This window comes from Rhinolophus sinicus, linkage group LG10 (assembly GCF_036562045.2).
Source record: "Rhinolophus sinicus isolate RSC01 linkage group LG10, ASM3656204v1, whole genome shotgun sequence".
Classification (NCBI taxonomy): Eukaryota; Metazoa; Chordata; class Mammalia; order Chiroptera; family Rhinolophidae; genus Rhinolophus; species Rhinolophus sinicus.
Window position 1 is genome coordinate 27,275,997 of NC_133759.1, and position 18,684 is coordinate 27,294,680.

Below are 18,684 nucleotides of genomic sequence, written 5' to 3' on the forward strand. Positions count from 1 at the left end.
TCAATCTTAGTTGCAGGGGGCGGAGCCCACCATCCCTTACAGAACTCAAGGACTTGAACCGGCAACCTTGTGGTTGAGAGCCCACTGGCCCATGTGGGAATCGAACCGGCAGCCTTTGGTGTTAGGAACATGGAGCTCCAACCACCTGAGCCACCAGCTGGCCTAAAACCCTGATTTCTGAACATTAAGAACAATGTGTAACTAACACTAGGAAAAGCATCAGATTGGTTTTCCTTGGGACACATTGTCTGTAGTCTTGGGGGAGAAACTTTCTCCCGGGCCAAGTTTCACTAATCTTATAATTTTGACCTGCTGTTGTAACCAATGCTGTTCTTTTCCTAAGCCAGGCCTCATAAAACTGAGATGCACCAATGATATCTCAGGAATAAAATTTTTCACAAGGATATATCATTAGGCTAAACTGTAGACATAGAAAAGATGGCAAAATAAGGAGTCTATTCTAAGAAGAAAGTGATGTGTTCATATATTAGTATGGTTTTAAAACATAGAGGAATATTGGAAATAGAAAATGATGAGTCTCCTGGAAGAAGGTTGATATTAATACATATCTTATTAAACATCTAATATATATAATAATGTATTATTATAGTCAAACTCCTTCCTGCTTAAGACCTACTTCAGCCCATGCTGGTTCCTTTGTCATCCAGACTAGAGTAGTTGTCTCAAACTTGAGTAGGTATGGGAATCACCATGGATAACTAGGGCCACCCCCAGAGTTTCTGACTGTGTAGACCTGGGTTGGGGCCTGAGAACTTGGCATTCCTAATAAGTTCCTGATGGGGTTGATGCTGTTGGTGAGGGGAATTCTAGGTTTTTTTCAACCCTGGAGTTACCTGGGGAGTTTTAAACATTATCGATACTTGTGTCCCATTTAGACAAACTAAATCAGAATCTTTGAGGTCAGGGCCAGGAGTTGGAGTTTTAAAAGCTGCGCAAGTGATTTTAATGGGTAGCCAGAGTCGAGAAGCAGTGTTTATAAAAACTCTAACATGTGCACATGAGGATCTTGTTAAAATGTAGACGGATTCAGTAGTTCTCGGATGGGGTCCGAGACTTTGCATTTTTAACGAGCTCCCAGATGAAGCTGCTGCTGCTGCTCCACGGACCACACTTTGAGAATGAAGAGTCAGAAATGCTGTCTCCTTTATCCTTTTTCTGCAGATGTGTTTTTTGTCTAAGTGAAACCATAGATATATTAAGTGAGTCAGGTCCAGGTCTCAAATATCTTTGGGTACTAGAAGCCAGAGCTTGATTTTTTTCTACAGGTTGCCTGATTAGAGCAGGAGTAATCATGACTTATTTTGGGCAATGGTTACCATGGCAACTTTCAGACATCTGCGTTTCAACCTCATGGCTCCTGGACATCAGTGCCAATCACTGCAAGGGACCCCAAAGATACTCGATGTTAGCCACGTAGCTGCAGACACTCAGAGGGCGGTGTTCCCTGAGAGATGCAGTGGAGTTTGAGCCCCATCCTCAGCAGCAGTTAACACTGACTCCCATGCTGAGTTTGGGAATAATTCTTCCTCAGGACAAATAAACGCTAGTGAACAATAAACTGCCAGCTGGAGTTCAGAGGTCTCAGCATTGGTAGCAAATTTACTACTGAAAGCAAGTGCCAAATGGATAGGGTATTCTTTACCCCAGAGGGAATTCTTAATTCAGAATGGTCCCTTCAAGTTAGTGTATTGGTTTCTTACAAAAATGGAAAGCACGGACACACTTTTAAGTCTCACTTCCTCCCATTTTATTCTCTGTTGTATTCAAATATATCACATACGCATATTTTCTTTTTATCGAGCCAACGGTAAGAACAAAAACAAAAAGAGCTCAAAACAGAGCCTTAGATTCATTATTAAATTCCATCCCATTCTCAGCTTATCTCCATAGGGGAAAAAACCTAAGCCAGAAGGAAATAGTCTGAGAAGGCATAGTTTTTGCCCATAGGATGTGTTTTGCCCACTCAGTTGTTTTCTTTTAGAAAGTACAGTTTATCTAATTCCCTGAAACAGTTGCAGGTATGGTGGTCTGCCTCACTGGGCTGTCTGTCTTCAAGTCTTTTGCAAGCTATTTAGGGCTCTGTTGAATGACACAACCAAAGAAACAGATTTTCTCAGGACTCAAGCTGCAGGGAGTGACATTTCAGCTATTCCTTCTGGTGGGATCTATTGTCTCAGAGGGACACCAAGGGGAAGCTTTGAAGGCATTTGTGTGAAGTAGTAGGCATTTCCTCACTTCTGCTTTCAGCCGGAGGAGCTACGGGCAAGAGGGCAAGACCACTTGCCACAGGGAAAGTTCTGAGGCTTTTGGCTGACAGTGTTCAGGTCTGTGGCCGGGGGTGGTGGGGACAGCAAAAATATGTGTGTGACTTCTGAAGCAACACCAAATTTCCAGAGAGACTTTATGAGCAAAAAAGAGGCCTGGGGGGTAAGAGAGGGGTGGGAATATGTTCATGCAATATATTCATGCTATTGAATAAATTTCCTGGATCTTTCTGTAATTGTAAAGAGTTTAAGATAAGGCTTTAATTATTAAAGTTCAGATAAAAAAATCAGAAGTCCTATGGGTTGGGGATAAAATGGCTGGGAACAGAGACAGCACGTTTTACCCTGGTGCTTCCTCAATGACTTTTTTTTTTTTTTAAGGTGACTGTTGACTTGGTTGGTAATACTTTGAGGAGTAGGCTGCAGGGGACATAGTATAAAAACTAGATTGTGACCTATGCAGAGAAGTTGTCAAATGGGACTCATTTTCTAGAAGTTAGCCTGGGACACTTAGGGGAGGGGGAGGAAAGAGGGAGTAGAAGGGGAGAGAAGGGAGAGGGAAAGAGGGATCAGAAATGAAGGAAGGAGAAAGGAGAATGAAGGAAAAGGGGAGAGCCAGGGAGGAAGTAGGGGAAGAAGAGGTGGGGGAAGGGAGGGTAGAGGACTTAGGAAGGGAGGGAGAGAGGGAGATGGGAGGAGGAGGGGGAAGTAGGAGAGTCAGGGGAGCCGAACTGACATTTGCTTAGCATTCATTATATGTCAGGCAGTGTGCTTTCACATAAATTACTTCATTAAACCTTCACGAAATTCTGCAAGTTAGATATATTTTAATTCTCAATTTTTAGATGAAAACATTGAGGCTCAGAAGTGTTAAATAATTTGTCTGAGGTCACAGAGCAAAGAGAAATGGTTGGAAGCAAACACTCATTTGTGTTCCTCCCAAACTCCTGCTCCTTTCTCAACATCATACTTATGTGGAGCAGCTGCCTTTGTGTAAAATGAAAGAAGTAGGAAAAGGCCAGCCTTTTGGAACAGCCTTTAATTGAGGCAGCACATGCCCTGAGGCTGTTTTCAGGGATGGCAGTGACCTAAGAGAAGATGAGATGGAACATTGTAGAATTCTCTAGTCAAGGCAATGTCTCAAAGGATGACCTTGGACGATAAGCTACACACTTCATGAGAAGAAGCAGCCTGAGCAAAAACTATTTGGAACAAGCTATTTTCATTGGCCTGATAAATCATAATCTTGACATTAGCAGTTCCATTCCACACAGGGGTCATCCACAGCAATTGTCGTTCTCGAAATAGTTGACTTGCTTCACCTCCAAATAGGATTCCTCCCTATCTGGGAAGCACTGGCCCATTTATGAGATTTCAAAAGGCATTTTCACCTTTTTTTTTTTTCCCCTTTGAGAAAATCCAAATAAAACAAGGAAACAAAGTCCTACAACAAATCAAGAGGTATTAACGCAGGACACATAATAGGTGCTCAACCATTAGTATTGGAAGTAATGAGTAAATGCTTCAAGTTTTCTTGGAGAAAGTGACCAGTCATTTTCATGAAAAAATCATTGATGTATTAGGAACTGTACGGAAATAGTATTACACACACTTGTCAGTTTTAAGCGGTTTGATTCTAGCTGGTCCACCTTCCACAGAACCAGCTGCTCATTGTCTAAGGGATGATTACACTGTGTAGAGTAATGTTTCTGGAGTTTGTTTTCTGGAACATCCATAGCAGAATCCCTTGGAACCCAGCCCATACTCTACGGGTCAGAGCCCTGAAATCTCTATTTTTATTACGGTCCCTTGGAAATATATTATTCAAACTAGAGCTGGAGACGACTGCTATGGGGGTTAACCAGGCCTCTCAATTACACAGTCATAGGCGCAGGGCTGTTTTTAGCAGAATTTAGATGCTAGTCCACGTATGTATAAATTAGCTAGGACTCCGTCCTGTACTGTTATAGATTGCAGACCACTGTATCCCAGTCTTTAGTGTATGTAAGTCACCAGGGACTTTACTAAATAGGAGATTCCCAGGCCCCACCCCAAGGGACTAGGTTAAAGCCCAATTTTCTGCCAGAATCACACCCCATGAGGTTCTGATGCAGGCATTCTGCTAAGACCGAATACAGAGCCCTTTTGGAAAACTATATTCCTATCAAACAGTTATTCAGCCTCTCAAAGGACACTTTGATAGTGATCTTACCAACTCTTAAGGCAATAAACTCCACTTGCAAGTAGCTTTAATTGCCAGAAGATTCTTCCTATGTTGAATTAAAATAAAGTATTTTATAAGCTGTCTGCCTGGTTCTTTTAACTAGGATTATGCAGAAGACTTTAGTCCCCAGCATTATTTTTAAGAAAATATACTTGATCAAAAAAATAAGTGCTTCTGTTCCCTCTGGATCCCTGCTTTGCTCCTTCAGCACAGATGGGTAGGTGAGGAAAATGTAGGGATCCCAAAATGCACCCCTGATTAGAAGACAAGGGCCTCTGCTATTTGCATAGCAACAATGTTTAGAAAAATCAAACATCTAGAAACACTTGGAATTCTCATTTCCTAGAATAATATCACAACACAGATAAACAAACAAAAAACCCAAAACATGTCATTCTGAATTGCCCTGGATATGGGAAGAGTCCTGTGTGTCAGCATGATGAAAAGGCCAATAAGGAAGAAGGTGGGGCTGACTCAGGTGAGGCAGGTGCCCTCCTGGAAGAAACCCCTGGGAGCTCTCACTTCTCTGAGGCGCTCGCTCACTCTTGGCCAGCTGCAGACGTACCCAGGCTGGGCAGCTGGTGTGTACGCCCACAAAAGTCAGCTGCTAGGAGTAGATAGAGAGAAAGTGACTGGCTGGAAAACTACGGGCATGTTTCTAGGTATTTCACTGGACTTCCACAAATCTTTAGAGCTGGACTAATTTATCCCATTTGTGGGCTTACTTAAAAGAAAACAAATATTTTTTCGTGGATTTCCAAAGAAAGTAATTACTAGTAAAGTTTCAAAAGGCAGCAAGAATGGATTTGGATATGAAGGGAGGAGAACCTAGAATGGCCATAGGATATTGGGTCTATCATTTAAAGCAATGTGATTGGGCAAGTGAAAAAAAGTCTGTGTCCCAATTATTTATGTACAAAATGGGGGATAATAAAAACAAGTAACGTTTAGCATCATTTGATAATTATATGTGGAAACATAGCATGTTAATTCCTAAACCTCTGTTGGTACACAGTCAATACTCAAGAAGCAGAACGCCAGTCATTATTAGTAGCATCAGTAACAGTAGAGCTAGTTTGCCTGAAGGATATTCACCAAGATGAACTAGTTCTTTTTGAATGGTACCTCAAATGATGACATAGGTCAAGATGAGCAAACCAGGCAATACAAATGAATACATTGTATCTAGAATGCTGCCTTTACCTGCATTTTTCCATTCACTTAGGGAGAGACTAAATTTTAGAGGTGGGAGAGTAGAAGACATTGAGTCTTGAGTGACCTGCCTCATAAACCTGTACTGTTTCCATTTTTTTCTTAGAGACGATTTCGTTCTGCCACTCTAGCCAATTTTAGGGTACCGATTCACACATCAGAAGTCTTGTTTTTTATTTAGGTGTTTTTAATGGTACAATCCTCAGATTGTTTATCCTTTGTGGTGGGAAATAAGAACAGAGGATTCTAGAATGCGAATTTGATAAGTTTTCTACGAATGTCGGGGATGATTATGCCCTAAACATTCTAAAACATAAAATAAAACTTAAGTGAAGGCATTTAAATCCTTACTGAGCCAGCATCAATTGAACTTGCACACTGGTTGAGATGTAGGGAGCATTATGTGTCCTAGATTGTCTCCAGCATCCTCGCTGTGTAATCTCTGTGCCTTTTTTTTTCTCTCTGCAAAATGAGAAGGAAAACACCTGCTCCACATAACTTACAACATTACTGAGAGCTTTCAAGAAAAAGAAAGGGCTGATCCAATGTAAGCTGGCACCCCTCTCTCAAGTCATAGCTCATTAGTCTTGGCTGCGTTTTGAAATTTTCCCTGGTTCACCAGCTCTCCTGAAAAAACAGCACAGGGGGAGGCTACACAGGTTTTCTTGCTCATTTTGACGCTAAACTGGCTCAATGTAGTTGTGATCTCATGTGCCACAGATCACGTTTGAGTTCTTGAGTAACTAAGTGTGAGGCCAGAGGGAGGACATTTATGCTGGCACAGTGGGGACAGCCTGGATTCTGGTGGCTGACGTGAGTCAGCAGAGAGTAAGCAGGCGGCCCTCCCTACTGCCGTGCCAGAGCTTGTGTACTTGACACTCAGTCCACGTTTTCATTTCATTAATAAAATGTGACCTCACTTTTCTTTCGTAATCCAGAAGTGTGAGGATACATTTGTTGCAAACTGCATGCAGATAAAAGGGGGATTCGTTTTGAAACTACATCCACTTAATAGTACATAATTATTTGATCTACTATACATAACATAGTGCATTTCTTGCTAAAATGGCAAGCTTTTTTTTTCCTTTACCAAAATGAAAAGAAAACATTCAATTCTTTATAAATAGTTTAAATAGTTTAAATACATATTTCATACCAAGGATATAAAAATAGCCTCTCTCTCTCTCTCTCTTTTTTTTTTTTTTTTGATAAATAAAGACATATTCATTTACATGGCAAATAACGTGCAATAGCTAACCACTGGCCACCAGCTCTATTTGACTGATTGTCTAGGAGATGACATGCAGTGATAATTGTCCCTTTGCCTTCACAAAAAATAAAATAGATCAGCAGGAGCTGTGCATTCACTCCCGAGGCCAACAGTGCTACGGATATTGTTCAAGAATGACAAACAGGCACTCAGGAAAAACCTTTGCTGCACTTCACAAAAGCCACCTAGGAGAAAAACGAATCCACAAATTCTTTGTCTGGGACTTCTAGCTGCTCAGACCCTCAGGGTCTTTGGACTTTTACCAAAGTCTGTCAAACAGACCAGTAAGTTAATACCTGTACAGGAGAATGTTTCTATTATGTTTCTAGGATCTAGGAAGTCTTTGCTGCAGTATGGAGCTGGTTATGCCTTTCCCTGGCACCTCACGCTCTCTTGGGCAGGACTCTCAACTCTGCCTAGTCTTGATACCTGCCGGAGGCAAAAAAAATGGCAAACTAAAGCTGTCATGCGGTGGTGGGTCTGAAATGAGGAGCTGCCTCACGTGCACTAATGTCATACATTTATGGCTTCATTGTCTTTCACTTCTGCTGTGCTTGTGACGACTTCCAGTGGAAAGCTCTCCAAAGGTTCAGTAGAGACTGATACCATTCCTTCCCGCTCCCAAGATCCTGGCAAGTTTTCCAGACTGAAGGAACTCACGGCTCCCTGGCTGAAGCTGCCCTCCTCGGATCTGCTTGGGAGAATCAGATGCAAAGAAGTTTCTGAGGAGGAGCAGACAGAAGATGAGAGAGTCGCCGAAATGGACTGCAGGGGCGTCAGCGTGGTGGTATCTGAATGTGGAGAGATGCACCTTAAAAATTGCAAATGACCTTCTTGGACGACCTGGTAGTGGGCAGGTGAAAAATCAAGGTTTGGAGAGTGACAGAGTTCATGGTCTGTAGGTTTTTGCTCACGAGCTCCAGTTCGTTGGGGGCTGCCCTCCGCAGAGGAGGGATCCACACTCCAAATATCTGAAGTGACGTTACCGTGACAAAGTTGTGCTTGAGTATAAGCAGCTCCACCTGCTTGCAAGTGTAGGCAAGGCTGGTGCGTACTCCAGGTCATCCTGGTCTGTGAGCTGTCCCATTTGGGACACACAGAGGTGGTGTGTAGAGAGCAAAACCGTGACGGCTGCTGGGGTGACAGAATGTTTTCTAGAAGCTGCATCACCTTCCTCATGTCTTTACCTAATTGGGAGACCTCCTGAGTCAGAGTTGTTACCTGTTTGGATAAAGCACACCAAAAAGCAATAGTCAGAGGTGCATGGTAGTGATTTCAGAGCAGTGAGACAGGGAAGTGAGATTTCTTAATACGAAGGTCTGAAAGGCTGCTCTACCTCCAACTCCAGTCAAGTCCAAAGGGTGAATGGGGGTGGTGGTCACCTGACCTAAAGCCATCCTCATTCTGAGGGAACACAGAGAGACGCAAGTTGCCTGGCATTCTTACTTAGTGTTGCGGGGGTTCTGGAACAAGATTAGAGGCATGGGTCCATCATCTCTTGTGGATCTTAAATACAGACAGTATCTTTTGCTTCCTCTGAGCTAGTGGATGCACAGCAGTGCACACACATCACCCCAGACACCATGTAACCATGCGGAGTGGGGGCATTGGACGTAAGGCGCTCAGCACACTGCCTGTCCAGAGCGAACACCCAGTGAATGACAGACAGCTCTCACTTCTGTCTTTTCTTCTTGAGATCTATGCACATTAGAGGTCCAGAGATAAACTGGCCTTCAGTGATGATAAGGATGTGAGCAAGAACTCACACCAGATTTGCAGTGGGGGGGAGAGTTGACAGAAAAAGGGAAAGCTGCAAAATGAGATGAGAAAGAAAGAAAAGACCTTAGTTGCAGGGGGCGCTGCCCACCATTCCGTGTGGGACTCGAGTTGAACCGGCAACTTTGTGGTTGAGAGCCCACTGGCCCATGTGGGAATCGAACCGGCAACCTTCAGAGTTAGAAGCTCGGAGCTCCAACCGCCTGAGCCGCCGGGCTGGCCCTATGTCACTTTTTTAACCACGGAAGACCGCAAGAAGTTGAATTTGACTTAAATCCAACCTTTCTGGAACGTTGATATTCAAAGATAGGGGAACCTGTATTTCAGAAAGCAGGACATGCACGTATCCTGTCCAGTCTTTGGTTAGAGGCATAACACTAACACAGGTTTTAATAATTTGCCTTCATTGCTAGAAGAATGCATTTTAAAAAAGGAATTCCTGTGACTTAATTTTACTATCACGAACCACAAAACTTTAATATCAGCTGCTGAACCCGTGGAATCAATACCATCAGAACACAAAACAAAATGAAAAAAGGGTAGTTCAACTTCAGTGATGCCCAAACCAAGATTGTTGTTTTGGGCAGATTTTTTCAACATTTGATTATTCATTCCTGGTTTACTCAGTAACGTAATTCAGTCCACTTCCTCTGAGTGTGTTCTGAAACTAATTCTCCCTGGCAGGCCCATCAGGAGGTAGTGCCTCTCCAATCAGGCATTTTTAAAAGGCCAGAAGGAGGTTTTTCTATGGTTCAGGCAACCAACTGGTAACACCTGCCTTGAAATCTCCAGGCCAAAACTATTTCTGCCTTGCTGCTGGCAATGAGCTCAAAGGACTCAAATACTTGTCCAGGTTTTTTAGCAGTGTTAAAACTTCTGGCGACAAAAAGATACTTCTGAGCCTCACATTTAAGAAGTGAGAGTGAATGTGACAGTCTATGTGTTTTGAAATTTTCACTGCAGATTGTCAATTTCATAACTAGCCAGGCCTCAATTCTAAAGTGCATGGATCAGGCTGAAATCAATATCTGGATCTGAGCACTGCGGACATGCACCTATGGCTTCTATTTCGAACTGATTGGTTCTTCTATAAAAATTTAAGAAGAGAAGGCTGACACTCAATGAGATATCTGAAGGGACATATTAATCATCCATTCCTGGGGGTTGTCTAAGCTTAATTCCTGTATCAAATTCACTGGGCTACATTAGCTCAGTTCCCAATAAAAATGCTTTCAGTCAGCCTTTTATTAAGATTGAATATAGACACAGTCTTTGAAGAGCAATTTGCATTTTAGGCACATCAACAATTATGTTGTTCAATAAATGTTTGAGTAAATTTATAGTACAATGTGCTTTCAGGTACATTTTCCCTATCGGATCTGCAAAGAGCACCACGATAGGCAGGGGTGCGATATTATTGCCCCACCTGTAAAATGGGGACACTAACACCCTGTGGGGAAGGGGCCAGGAGAGCAGTTTCCAGGCTCTCGGCCTCACGTGGAAAAGGTGCTGGCTCGGTTATTAGATGTTCATCAGCTGTAACCAGTTAGTTGGCCATCAGCTGTAACCAGTTGGCCATTAGCCACTATTGTTTTGTATATAACTGCCGTGGCTACGTTAGCAAGCGTGGGTTGCAGATTGCATGGATCATGTGGATCCTACTACCTGTGTCTCGCCCGGCCGCCAGCGAGACTGGGGTGCAGGAAGACCCCTTGTCTGGTACTGGTGGATGTTTGCTCCTTGTGTCTCAACCAGCCGCCTTCAAGAATATAGTGGTATGAAGCCCCTATCTGTGGCTCTGTTGTTGTTCCTTTTCAGCCTCACCATATCCTGTGTTCACCTGTTGGGAGCTGAGACCCTGCATTACAACCCAGAGGTTAGATGGCATTTTTAAGGTCCCTTATATCATGAATGACAGTCTTTGGTCTAGAATTCGAGGTTTCTTAATTTGGTGTTCTTTCTGTTATAGTATATTATCATATAGAACAAGAGATACTGCTTAAGAGTTGAAAGATTTTTGCTAATGTGGTCAGAATTTGTTAAGAACACAGATGATACAAAAAGTAGCCTCACGTGTAACATCTGTCTGAAATGGTCATTTAATGTCAGATAAGTAAATAGTGTCACCTCTAAAAAAAATTAGGAGACTGATTAAGCACGGTAAAACCTCTTCACAGAAAATTATATGAACGCAACAACAATAAAACAGTATCTTTTTGAGCAGGTATTACAAAGCTCTTCCCAAGCCCACCTCATTTGTCAGTGGTTCCATTTCCTGCATTTTCCCCTTGTACATCATCAGACCGAATGCAGTGAGATTCTCAGCTCCCTGCTCTTGTACGTGCTGTTGTCTCTGACTGGGTGTCTTCTCCACGGCCCTTTTCTGCCTAAGTTTCTTCTTTCCCTTCAAGCTTCTAATCTCTCTTCTTTTCTGCAATGCGCTCACTAAATCTCAAATGTATAAATAAATGCCATTCCTGCCATTCTGAAAACTTGGTTCTCATAGTGCCTTCAATTTTTATCTTATTTTGTCTCATGATTTCACCATAAATATCCTCAGGGAAAGCTGCCTATTACAAAATTATATTGGCAAATCTGTAACTGGCCCTCTTTCTCCCAAGTAAATATATTAAGAGGAGGTATTGTACCTGTTAAAGTTTTTTAAAACATAAATTTCCTAAACCAAATCCTTGGTTATCCTCTAGATCTTAAGAGCAGGTGGCATTTCTACTATTAAGAATCCCTGTTATTGTGTTTCCTTCATAATTGTAGAAATGGATCTCCTTCGGTCAAGTCTTCTGCTAGACTTCATTTCTCTTACTGTTTTGTCAACTGTCCTACCATAAATTTGATTTCCATGGGTAGTTTTAAATCACTGGGAAATTTCCCCTATTTACTGACTTGACATTATGAGTGCCAAGCAACAAATTCAATTAAGTTATCAGTTGTTTTACCAGTTGAAATTTGGCAAACATTTTACATCCTTGGTTGTTACCATGGATGGTTATTTAGATGTGGTCTTCTGATTATTTACAAAGATGATAGATAAAGAAACCATAACTTCATATGCATTATTCTCATACTTGTGTATTAAGTTACATTTTCTTTATCCATTCTTTCCTCTTCTTCCTTTTTCTTTTCCACCTTCTCATTCTTTTGTGGATAAGAATCCATCAGTCTGGAATTTAAAACTGTTGGCCAAACCAGTTCACCATCACCATCTGCACAGCTAAGTGTTCACATCCAAGATTTCTCTATCTCTTCCAAAGTCCCAACTGTTAGAAGTGATGAAAACACCATCTGTGCTTCCAAGTGGTTCAGTTTTCTATCCAAAACTTTGGAGCATCTAAAGATTTTTCTCGTCTTTGTTCTCCCAGCATCATGCATTTAACCGTACAAATCATTAGGTGTTTAGCAGGTTTTCAGGCAGCGCAATTGCTCTTATTTAGCAGCACCTCCTGTCAGGAATAGAAACACCCCTGTGACAACAGGCTTGTCAACTGTCCATGGTAATTCACACACTGATCTAAGAAGGGAATCTCTAACTGCCACAATTTTTCTATTTCTGCCATATGCGGATTTCCTCAGAACTTCTGTTGGCTTTGAAATAGTTGTTGCCTACATTTCCATAGTATCTGGTTTTCTCCTCTCATGTTTAACTTGCTCCATTGATGTGATGTTACTTTTCATCCTCCTTTGAGTCATATTTCCATATGGGCTTTCTTGTGAGAATTAAATAATGTAATGGATGTGAAAGTTCAGTCCCCATATAACTGGTATTATGTCAGAATTCCAGGTGTCTGGATTTGATGATGTAACACAGGCACTAAGCTTAGTTAAAAACTTTTGGATGGTGGGGGGATAGTTACCCAGGAAGCATTTAGACCAAAGCAGTTATCTATATAGTTCCTCTCCAGCCTCAGAATGGAGAGGTAAACCATTCCTGTTAACACTTTTACATAATTGATATTGGAAGAATCAGTCTCCAAGTTTTAGCATTGCCTTGCATGGATCTTTGCAGTGGTAAATAATGACAGTAATAACCAGAGTCTTTGGAAAATGTTGATTAAGATCTTGTATTTGCAGTCCAAGGTTTGAGTAATTGCAGTCAGATGGAGTGAGAATTCTCTGATGTGTGAGCCAAAATACAATGATGTGTAGTTTGATGTTGATCAGAATTGAATAAAGACCAGTGTGGGGTTGGGGTGGTGGCAGGTATGACTGGTCTTTATTGTTCTTTATAATTAGCTCAAGCCCTTGCACAAATCCTGCCATCTATAAATCTTTGTTGATACACGAATAATTTAATGAATAGTAAGTTGCTTTGTTAATTTCTTAGTATGAGTTTCTGTTATTTTTCATTTGAACTTAGATAACGTTTGTCAATCTTCCCTACAGCACTACAAGACAGAAATAAGCATCACTATACTCCAGCAGGTAAGAATATTTCGTATGATCTCAGTGTCTATGGAAGCCCCCACCACTTCAAATGAGTAAGACTTTAAAACACTATGTTCGTACATTGTTTGAAGAATCCATCTGTGGTGCTGGTGACCTGTTGTCCCAATAATATTGTGCACTGCCAGCTTTCGGTAGTGAGATTGTGTGCGTTTGGTGAAAGCACAGATCTGCTGTTCTGGTGTGTCTTTGGATTGTACCTTTTTGGAACAGGAGTATGTGTGTCATAATGAAGACCAGGATGTGTCTCTGACAATACCTTTTGTTTCATGTAGAAAATGCCTTTCTTGCGTATTATATTATTCATGTTTTATATTTCTCGGTCTTGGCTATTGGTGTGGCATGATTCATGAACTCTGAGTATAACTGGATCTTCAGTGGATAGAGAAAAAAATGTGATTTCCATTTTTGTGCATTCAGTGAGCAGATGGGGAATGCATCTGTTGATATAATCTTCTTAGCTTGAAGAGTTCTTGACCCGTCACTCAATTTTTGCCAAACATGTACACATTTTCCTGCTAGACACAATTTTCCTAAATTCGGGGGTACTAATTACACCAATCCTCTCCCCCTGCTGTGAACACATATACATTTTTTCAAGCTCTGATTCAGGTAATTAAATGGTCTTTCATTTAATCCTTTGTTATGTTGCATATTTATGATGGGATTTAGACAACTTCAATCAAACTCCATAAGCAGGCAGAACAAAAAAGATGATCGGCATAATTTCATCTTTGTGTCTTTTGCTTCACAAGCATTTAAAAACAAGCGACAGTCTTTTTATCTGTCAGCTAAAATAATAATCATACTCGGCACTCACATAAATTTTATCCAAATGGGGATTCTCAATCCCATTACTAACAAAAGTTGTAAATCTTTGTCTACAGCTGGAGAGACTAGAATGCTGAGAGGTGAAGTGGCTTATCCAAGGTCACACAGGAATAGTACCAAGGGTTTTACTTATGCAGGTGCATCTGATGCCTCTTAAATTATAATAAGAGAATAATTAGAAGTCTAGCATTACCAATGCAAAATGACCAATTAGAGTCATGAAAGTGATTACTTCAGTAGTTTCATTGAATTTCTGCAGGCTCAGGCCTTTGGACACAACTTCATTACTTTAGCTGTACTGTGGTAATCTATTATTTATCAACCCTTTGATTGCTTTTCTCATCTATTTTCCTGCTTCCTGTGACAAAGTCTGATTAGTATCCGAATTGCTCTCTGGCAAAGGGATCCTCACTGCTATCAGTGAACACCAAACAAAATTTGTCTCCTCTCGAATATCAACTGTATAGGGCAGTGCTTGTGAAGATTAAATGTATATAGAAATCACCGGAGGATCTTGACACACTGTATATTCAGACTCAGTAGGTGTGGAGTGGAGCCTGGAAGTTTGCATTTCTAATAAGCTCCCAGCTGATGCCAAAGCAGCGGGTTTATGCTCTGTGGATCAGTGATTAGTTCTATTCTTGTGGATCTAGTCCCTTCAGTTAACTCCTCATGTACTGATAAGTCAGGAAGAGTCTAACAGTCTAATCAGCTTTTAAAAATTCTTTTGACAAGTCTATCGTTGGATTTTTTCCATCTGTTTCAATCGTCTTTAATTTATTTCAACAGTATTTTGTAGTTTTCAGTGTACAAATCTTGTACCTCTTTGGTTAAATTTGTTTCTAAGTAAATTTTTTGGATGCTATTGTAAATGGAATTGTTTTCTTAATATCTCTTTCTGATAGTTCATTCTTAGTGGTATAGAAACACAACTGATTTTGGTATATTGATTTTATATCCTGAAACTGTACTGAATTCGTTTACTAGTGTTTACAGTCTGGGAGGGGAGTCTTGAGAGATTAGGGTCTTTGTGATTGTTGAAGCTGCTGTCTTTTTTCTTGGGGGGCTCCCAATTTTTGAGGGTGTGCCAAGACCCATCAGGGCCCCAAAGCAGAGGATCTCAACATGCATCTAGATGCAGGCTGATTAGAAGCCGGACCCTTGGGCAGCAACTGGGAAAATATGCAGTCAGACCTGCACCAGGGAGAAACTGAGAGACGAACACTATTGCTTGCTCCCTCTGTGCTGAGCCTGGGGATACAGCCATTGGAGTGCTTTTGCACCCACTTGAAAAATGCTTCTTTGTTACCGTTGTGTGGGGCTTGTGAACGTAAGCCCCTTTGTCTTGCAAAGTTAGGTGTTCTGGGTGCCCGTCCCTCGGGTAGGAGCCTTAAAAATTCGGAGCACTATATGTGGGGTCCAAACCATCAAGGAGAAGCTGGGAGTTGGGGGTTCCCTCCTGATTGTGTGACACCACGCCAGGGATGGGGTTTGTGGCAAGAGTGTGTTTCATGTGGGTATTTTCCTATCTGTTTCCATGTGGGTATTTTCTCATTTGTCTGGTGTGTAGGAGTCACTCAGCTAGTTTCTGTATTTTTCTCAGAAGGAATTTTTCTCTGTGTAGATGTACAGTGTGTGCATCTGAGGAGGGAAACCCAGGAGCTTCCTATGTTACCATCTTGGAGCATTTGTTATCTATTTTATATGTTTCAATCCATTGTATAGCCTATCTTTACTGAAGCTCAAATTTTCCCATCTTTGGCCAATGGGAGACTTCATATTGGCTCCTGAGTTCTTTTGACATCATCCTACCATGTCTCCCTGAAAATAAAGACCAGGTCTTATATTAAGTTTTGCTCCAAAAGATGCATTAGGGCTTATGTTTAAGAGATGTCCTCCTGAAAAATCATGCTTATTTTCCAGTTAGGTCTTATTTTTGGGGAAACTGGATAGTAGTGTTTGGTAGTTTTCTTGCTGGCTGGTATATGAACGTGTTCCAGACTCATCATGTATATTTCATGCCCCAGAAATGGAAACAGCCATTTATCCAAAAAACTCTGGTTTCTTTTAGAGGGACATTGTATTTCAAGACCATAATCAGGCACAGAGATATTTAGTTATTGGGCTGGCCATTGCTTTTACTCCTTTTCTGTTGAAAGAGCTTGGGGATGTATGTGTGTGTGACACTACATAAATTCATACTAGTATTTCTAATTCTATTTCAGACTGCAAGGTTTTTACTTAACATTTTCTGTATTACATTTGTATCTCCTTTATTCTACGTTGTGAATTCTGGTTATTGAGGTACAGAGGATGATGGAATTAGGATATTCCATAATCATGCATTTCCTTTATCCCCCATTATACATACAACATATGTATAATCCATACCAATACAACCATTACAAAGTACGATTACTGAACTTCTTTTGCATATTCTATCATCATTCTCTCCCCACACCCCTTTTTAATGGTTCTGCTATATTTATCTTGTCATAAGGCTTTGACAAATTTTATTCTCTCCCTTTTAACTTTCATTTAGATGTAGTGGTATAAATAAGGACCTATTTAATGCTAATTAATGTGTCCTATAGCAATGTCAAGTCATCTTGGTTTTCTGGATCTTGTTTTCTAGTACATTTTTCAAGAAATGTACATGGGAACAATGTTCTTTGAGTTCTTTCATGTTGATAACAGTTTGATACTTGATGGTTATTTTTGCTAGATATAAAATCCTTAGTTTACATTTTCTTTCCTTAAAAATCATATATTTTATATGTTACTCCATCTCTTTCATAAAGTGTTGCTGTCTGAAAGTCTAGTGATAGTCTAGATTTTTTCCTTTGCAAGTCCTTCAAAAGAACTTTTTTGGCTAGATACCAAAGACTTTTTTTTTTTCCCCTTACTTTAAAGTCCAGTAATTTCACTAGAGTATTCTTAGGTTTTGTTTGGGTTCCTAAATTTGGCTTTCTTTTTCAGAGACTTGTAATTTTTTGTATGTTAGATCTTCTTTGCTTATCTGCAATAACTGACACTTTTCCTCATATCTCTTTTTTTTTTTTTAAATCTCTTCAGTTAGATTACATGCTTCAAATTTTCCTTTTTAGAGACCATCTGTTTTGGCATTATTTATTTATTTGTTCTTGTTTTGCTTCTAACTTAGTCAATTTCTACAATGAAGAGAACTAATTTTTATTAATTGGTTGTCCATTATCTCTGGTTGTGGTAAATTTCAATGACCCATTTTTAACTACTGCAAAGAAATATCCAAAAACAACAACAACAACAACAACAACAAAAGGGTGGGTTAGTATTTGAATTAATACAGAGACTCTTCTTTTACTCTCCAAGCAATTGAGCAATAAACACCTACTATGAAGGACTGATCCAGCGAGGTCTAGCAGCAAGCCATCATGTAACCATGGTAACCATGGTAAAGCTTGTTTCAAGGCTCTAGAAGGAGTCCTCTTTTAACCATTGGAATACAACTTCCCCACCTCAAGCTTCTTTTGATAATAGAATTTTAAACAAAAATACATTTTTCTAATCAGCTCTTTAATAAATGCTATGTGAACAAGAACTCTTTCATCTCTAAGACCGAGAAGATTCAGTTTAGAAAGTGAGATTGCAGAGCATCAACTGAATTCAGCACAAGACTGCAGTCACAGTATCTTGCTACCAATGATCAGATTTGATTTAAAAAATACATTTAAAAAATCAGTAAATTAAAAATTAAAATGTCTAAATTACCAGTTGATCCCCTTGTTATTTATCTCTCCTTAACACTCTTTATCATTTTCTTTGCTTTAAATTATAATGTTTTTTCCTTTTTAAGGTTTGAAAATGTTAACATGTTGAAAAATCATCAATGGGAAACATGTGGGAAAACATATATTTCCCTTTGATTAATCATATAGTATATTTTATCAGGCTTTTATGAAAAGCACTTTCTAGAACTATCCTAAAATTACTAGCCCATCATTAAATTAAGGTATATACCGAGAGTGGCAAAAAAATGTGTACACATTTTAAGAGATGTTATCTATGCTCAAGTAGTAGTTCACCATAATCAGAAATGTCTGGGGGACAGCTGGTTAGCTCATTTGGTTAGAGCGCGGTGCTCTTAACAACAAGGTTGACGGTTCGATTCTCCACATGAGCCACTGTGAGCTGTGCCCTCGACAACTAGATGGAAACAACTAGTTGACTTGAAGCTGATGGGTCCTGGAAAAACACACTTAAAATAAATAAAAGTTTAAATAATAATAAAAAGAAGTCTGGATGCTGATGGTAACTTTGAGCACCTCTTGTAATAGCAGAAGTCAAATGTGACTTGTATTCATCTTTTGTTATTGGTATATACTGAGTATTACAATTGATACATTTTTTTCCTTTCTTAAAATGTGTATGCATTTTTTGGCACCATATATATGTGTGTGTGTGTGTGTGTGTGTGTGTGTGTGTATATATATATATATATATATATATATATATATATATATATATATTTGATGTGGGCTTCTGATTTCAAAAGGAAACCTTTTCAATACAGACTAAGGATGATCTTCTTTGAAAGCTAACCCAGCAAAAAGAAATCCTACTGAACTGAGATTTGGGCCTTCTTTCTA

General features: G+C 40.1%; 1 protein-coding gene across 1 annotated transcript in view; it reads right to left on the minus strand.

The window, feature by feature from the left end:
• Positions 1-683: 683 nt before the first annotated feature.
• KCNH8 (potassium voltage-gated channel subfamily H member 8) overlaps positions 684-18,684 on the minus strand; it is a 318,346-nt gene continuing 300,345 nt past the window's right edge. The window contains exon 16 of the mRNA XM_019726038.2: positions 684-8,212. Coding sequence (XP_019581597.2) covers positions 7,505-8,212 — 708 coding nt within the window. The 3' untranslated portion in view covers positions 684-7,504. The remainder of the gene's footprint in view (positions 8,213-18,684) is intronic.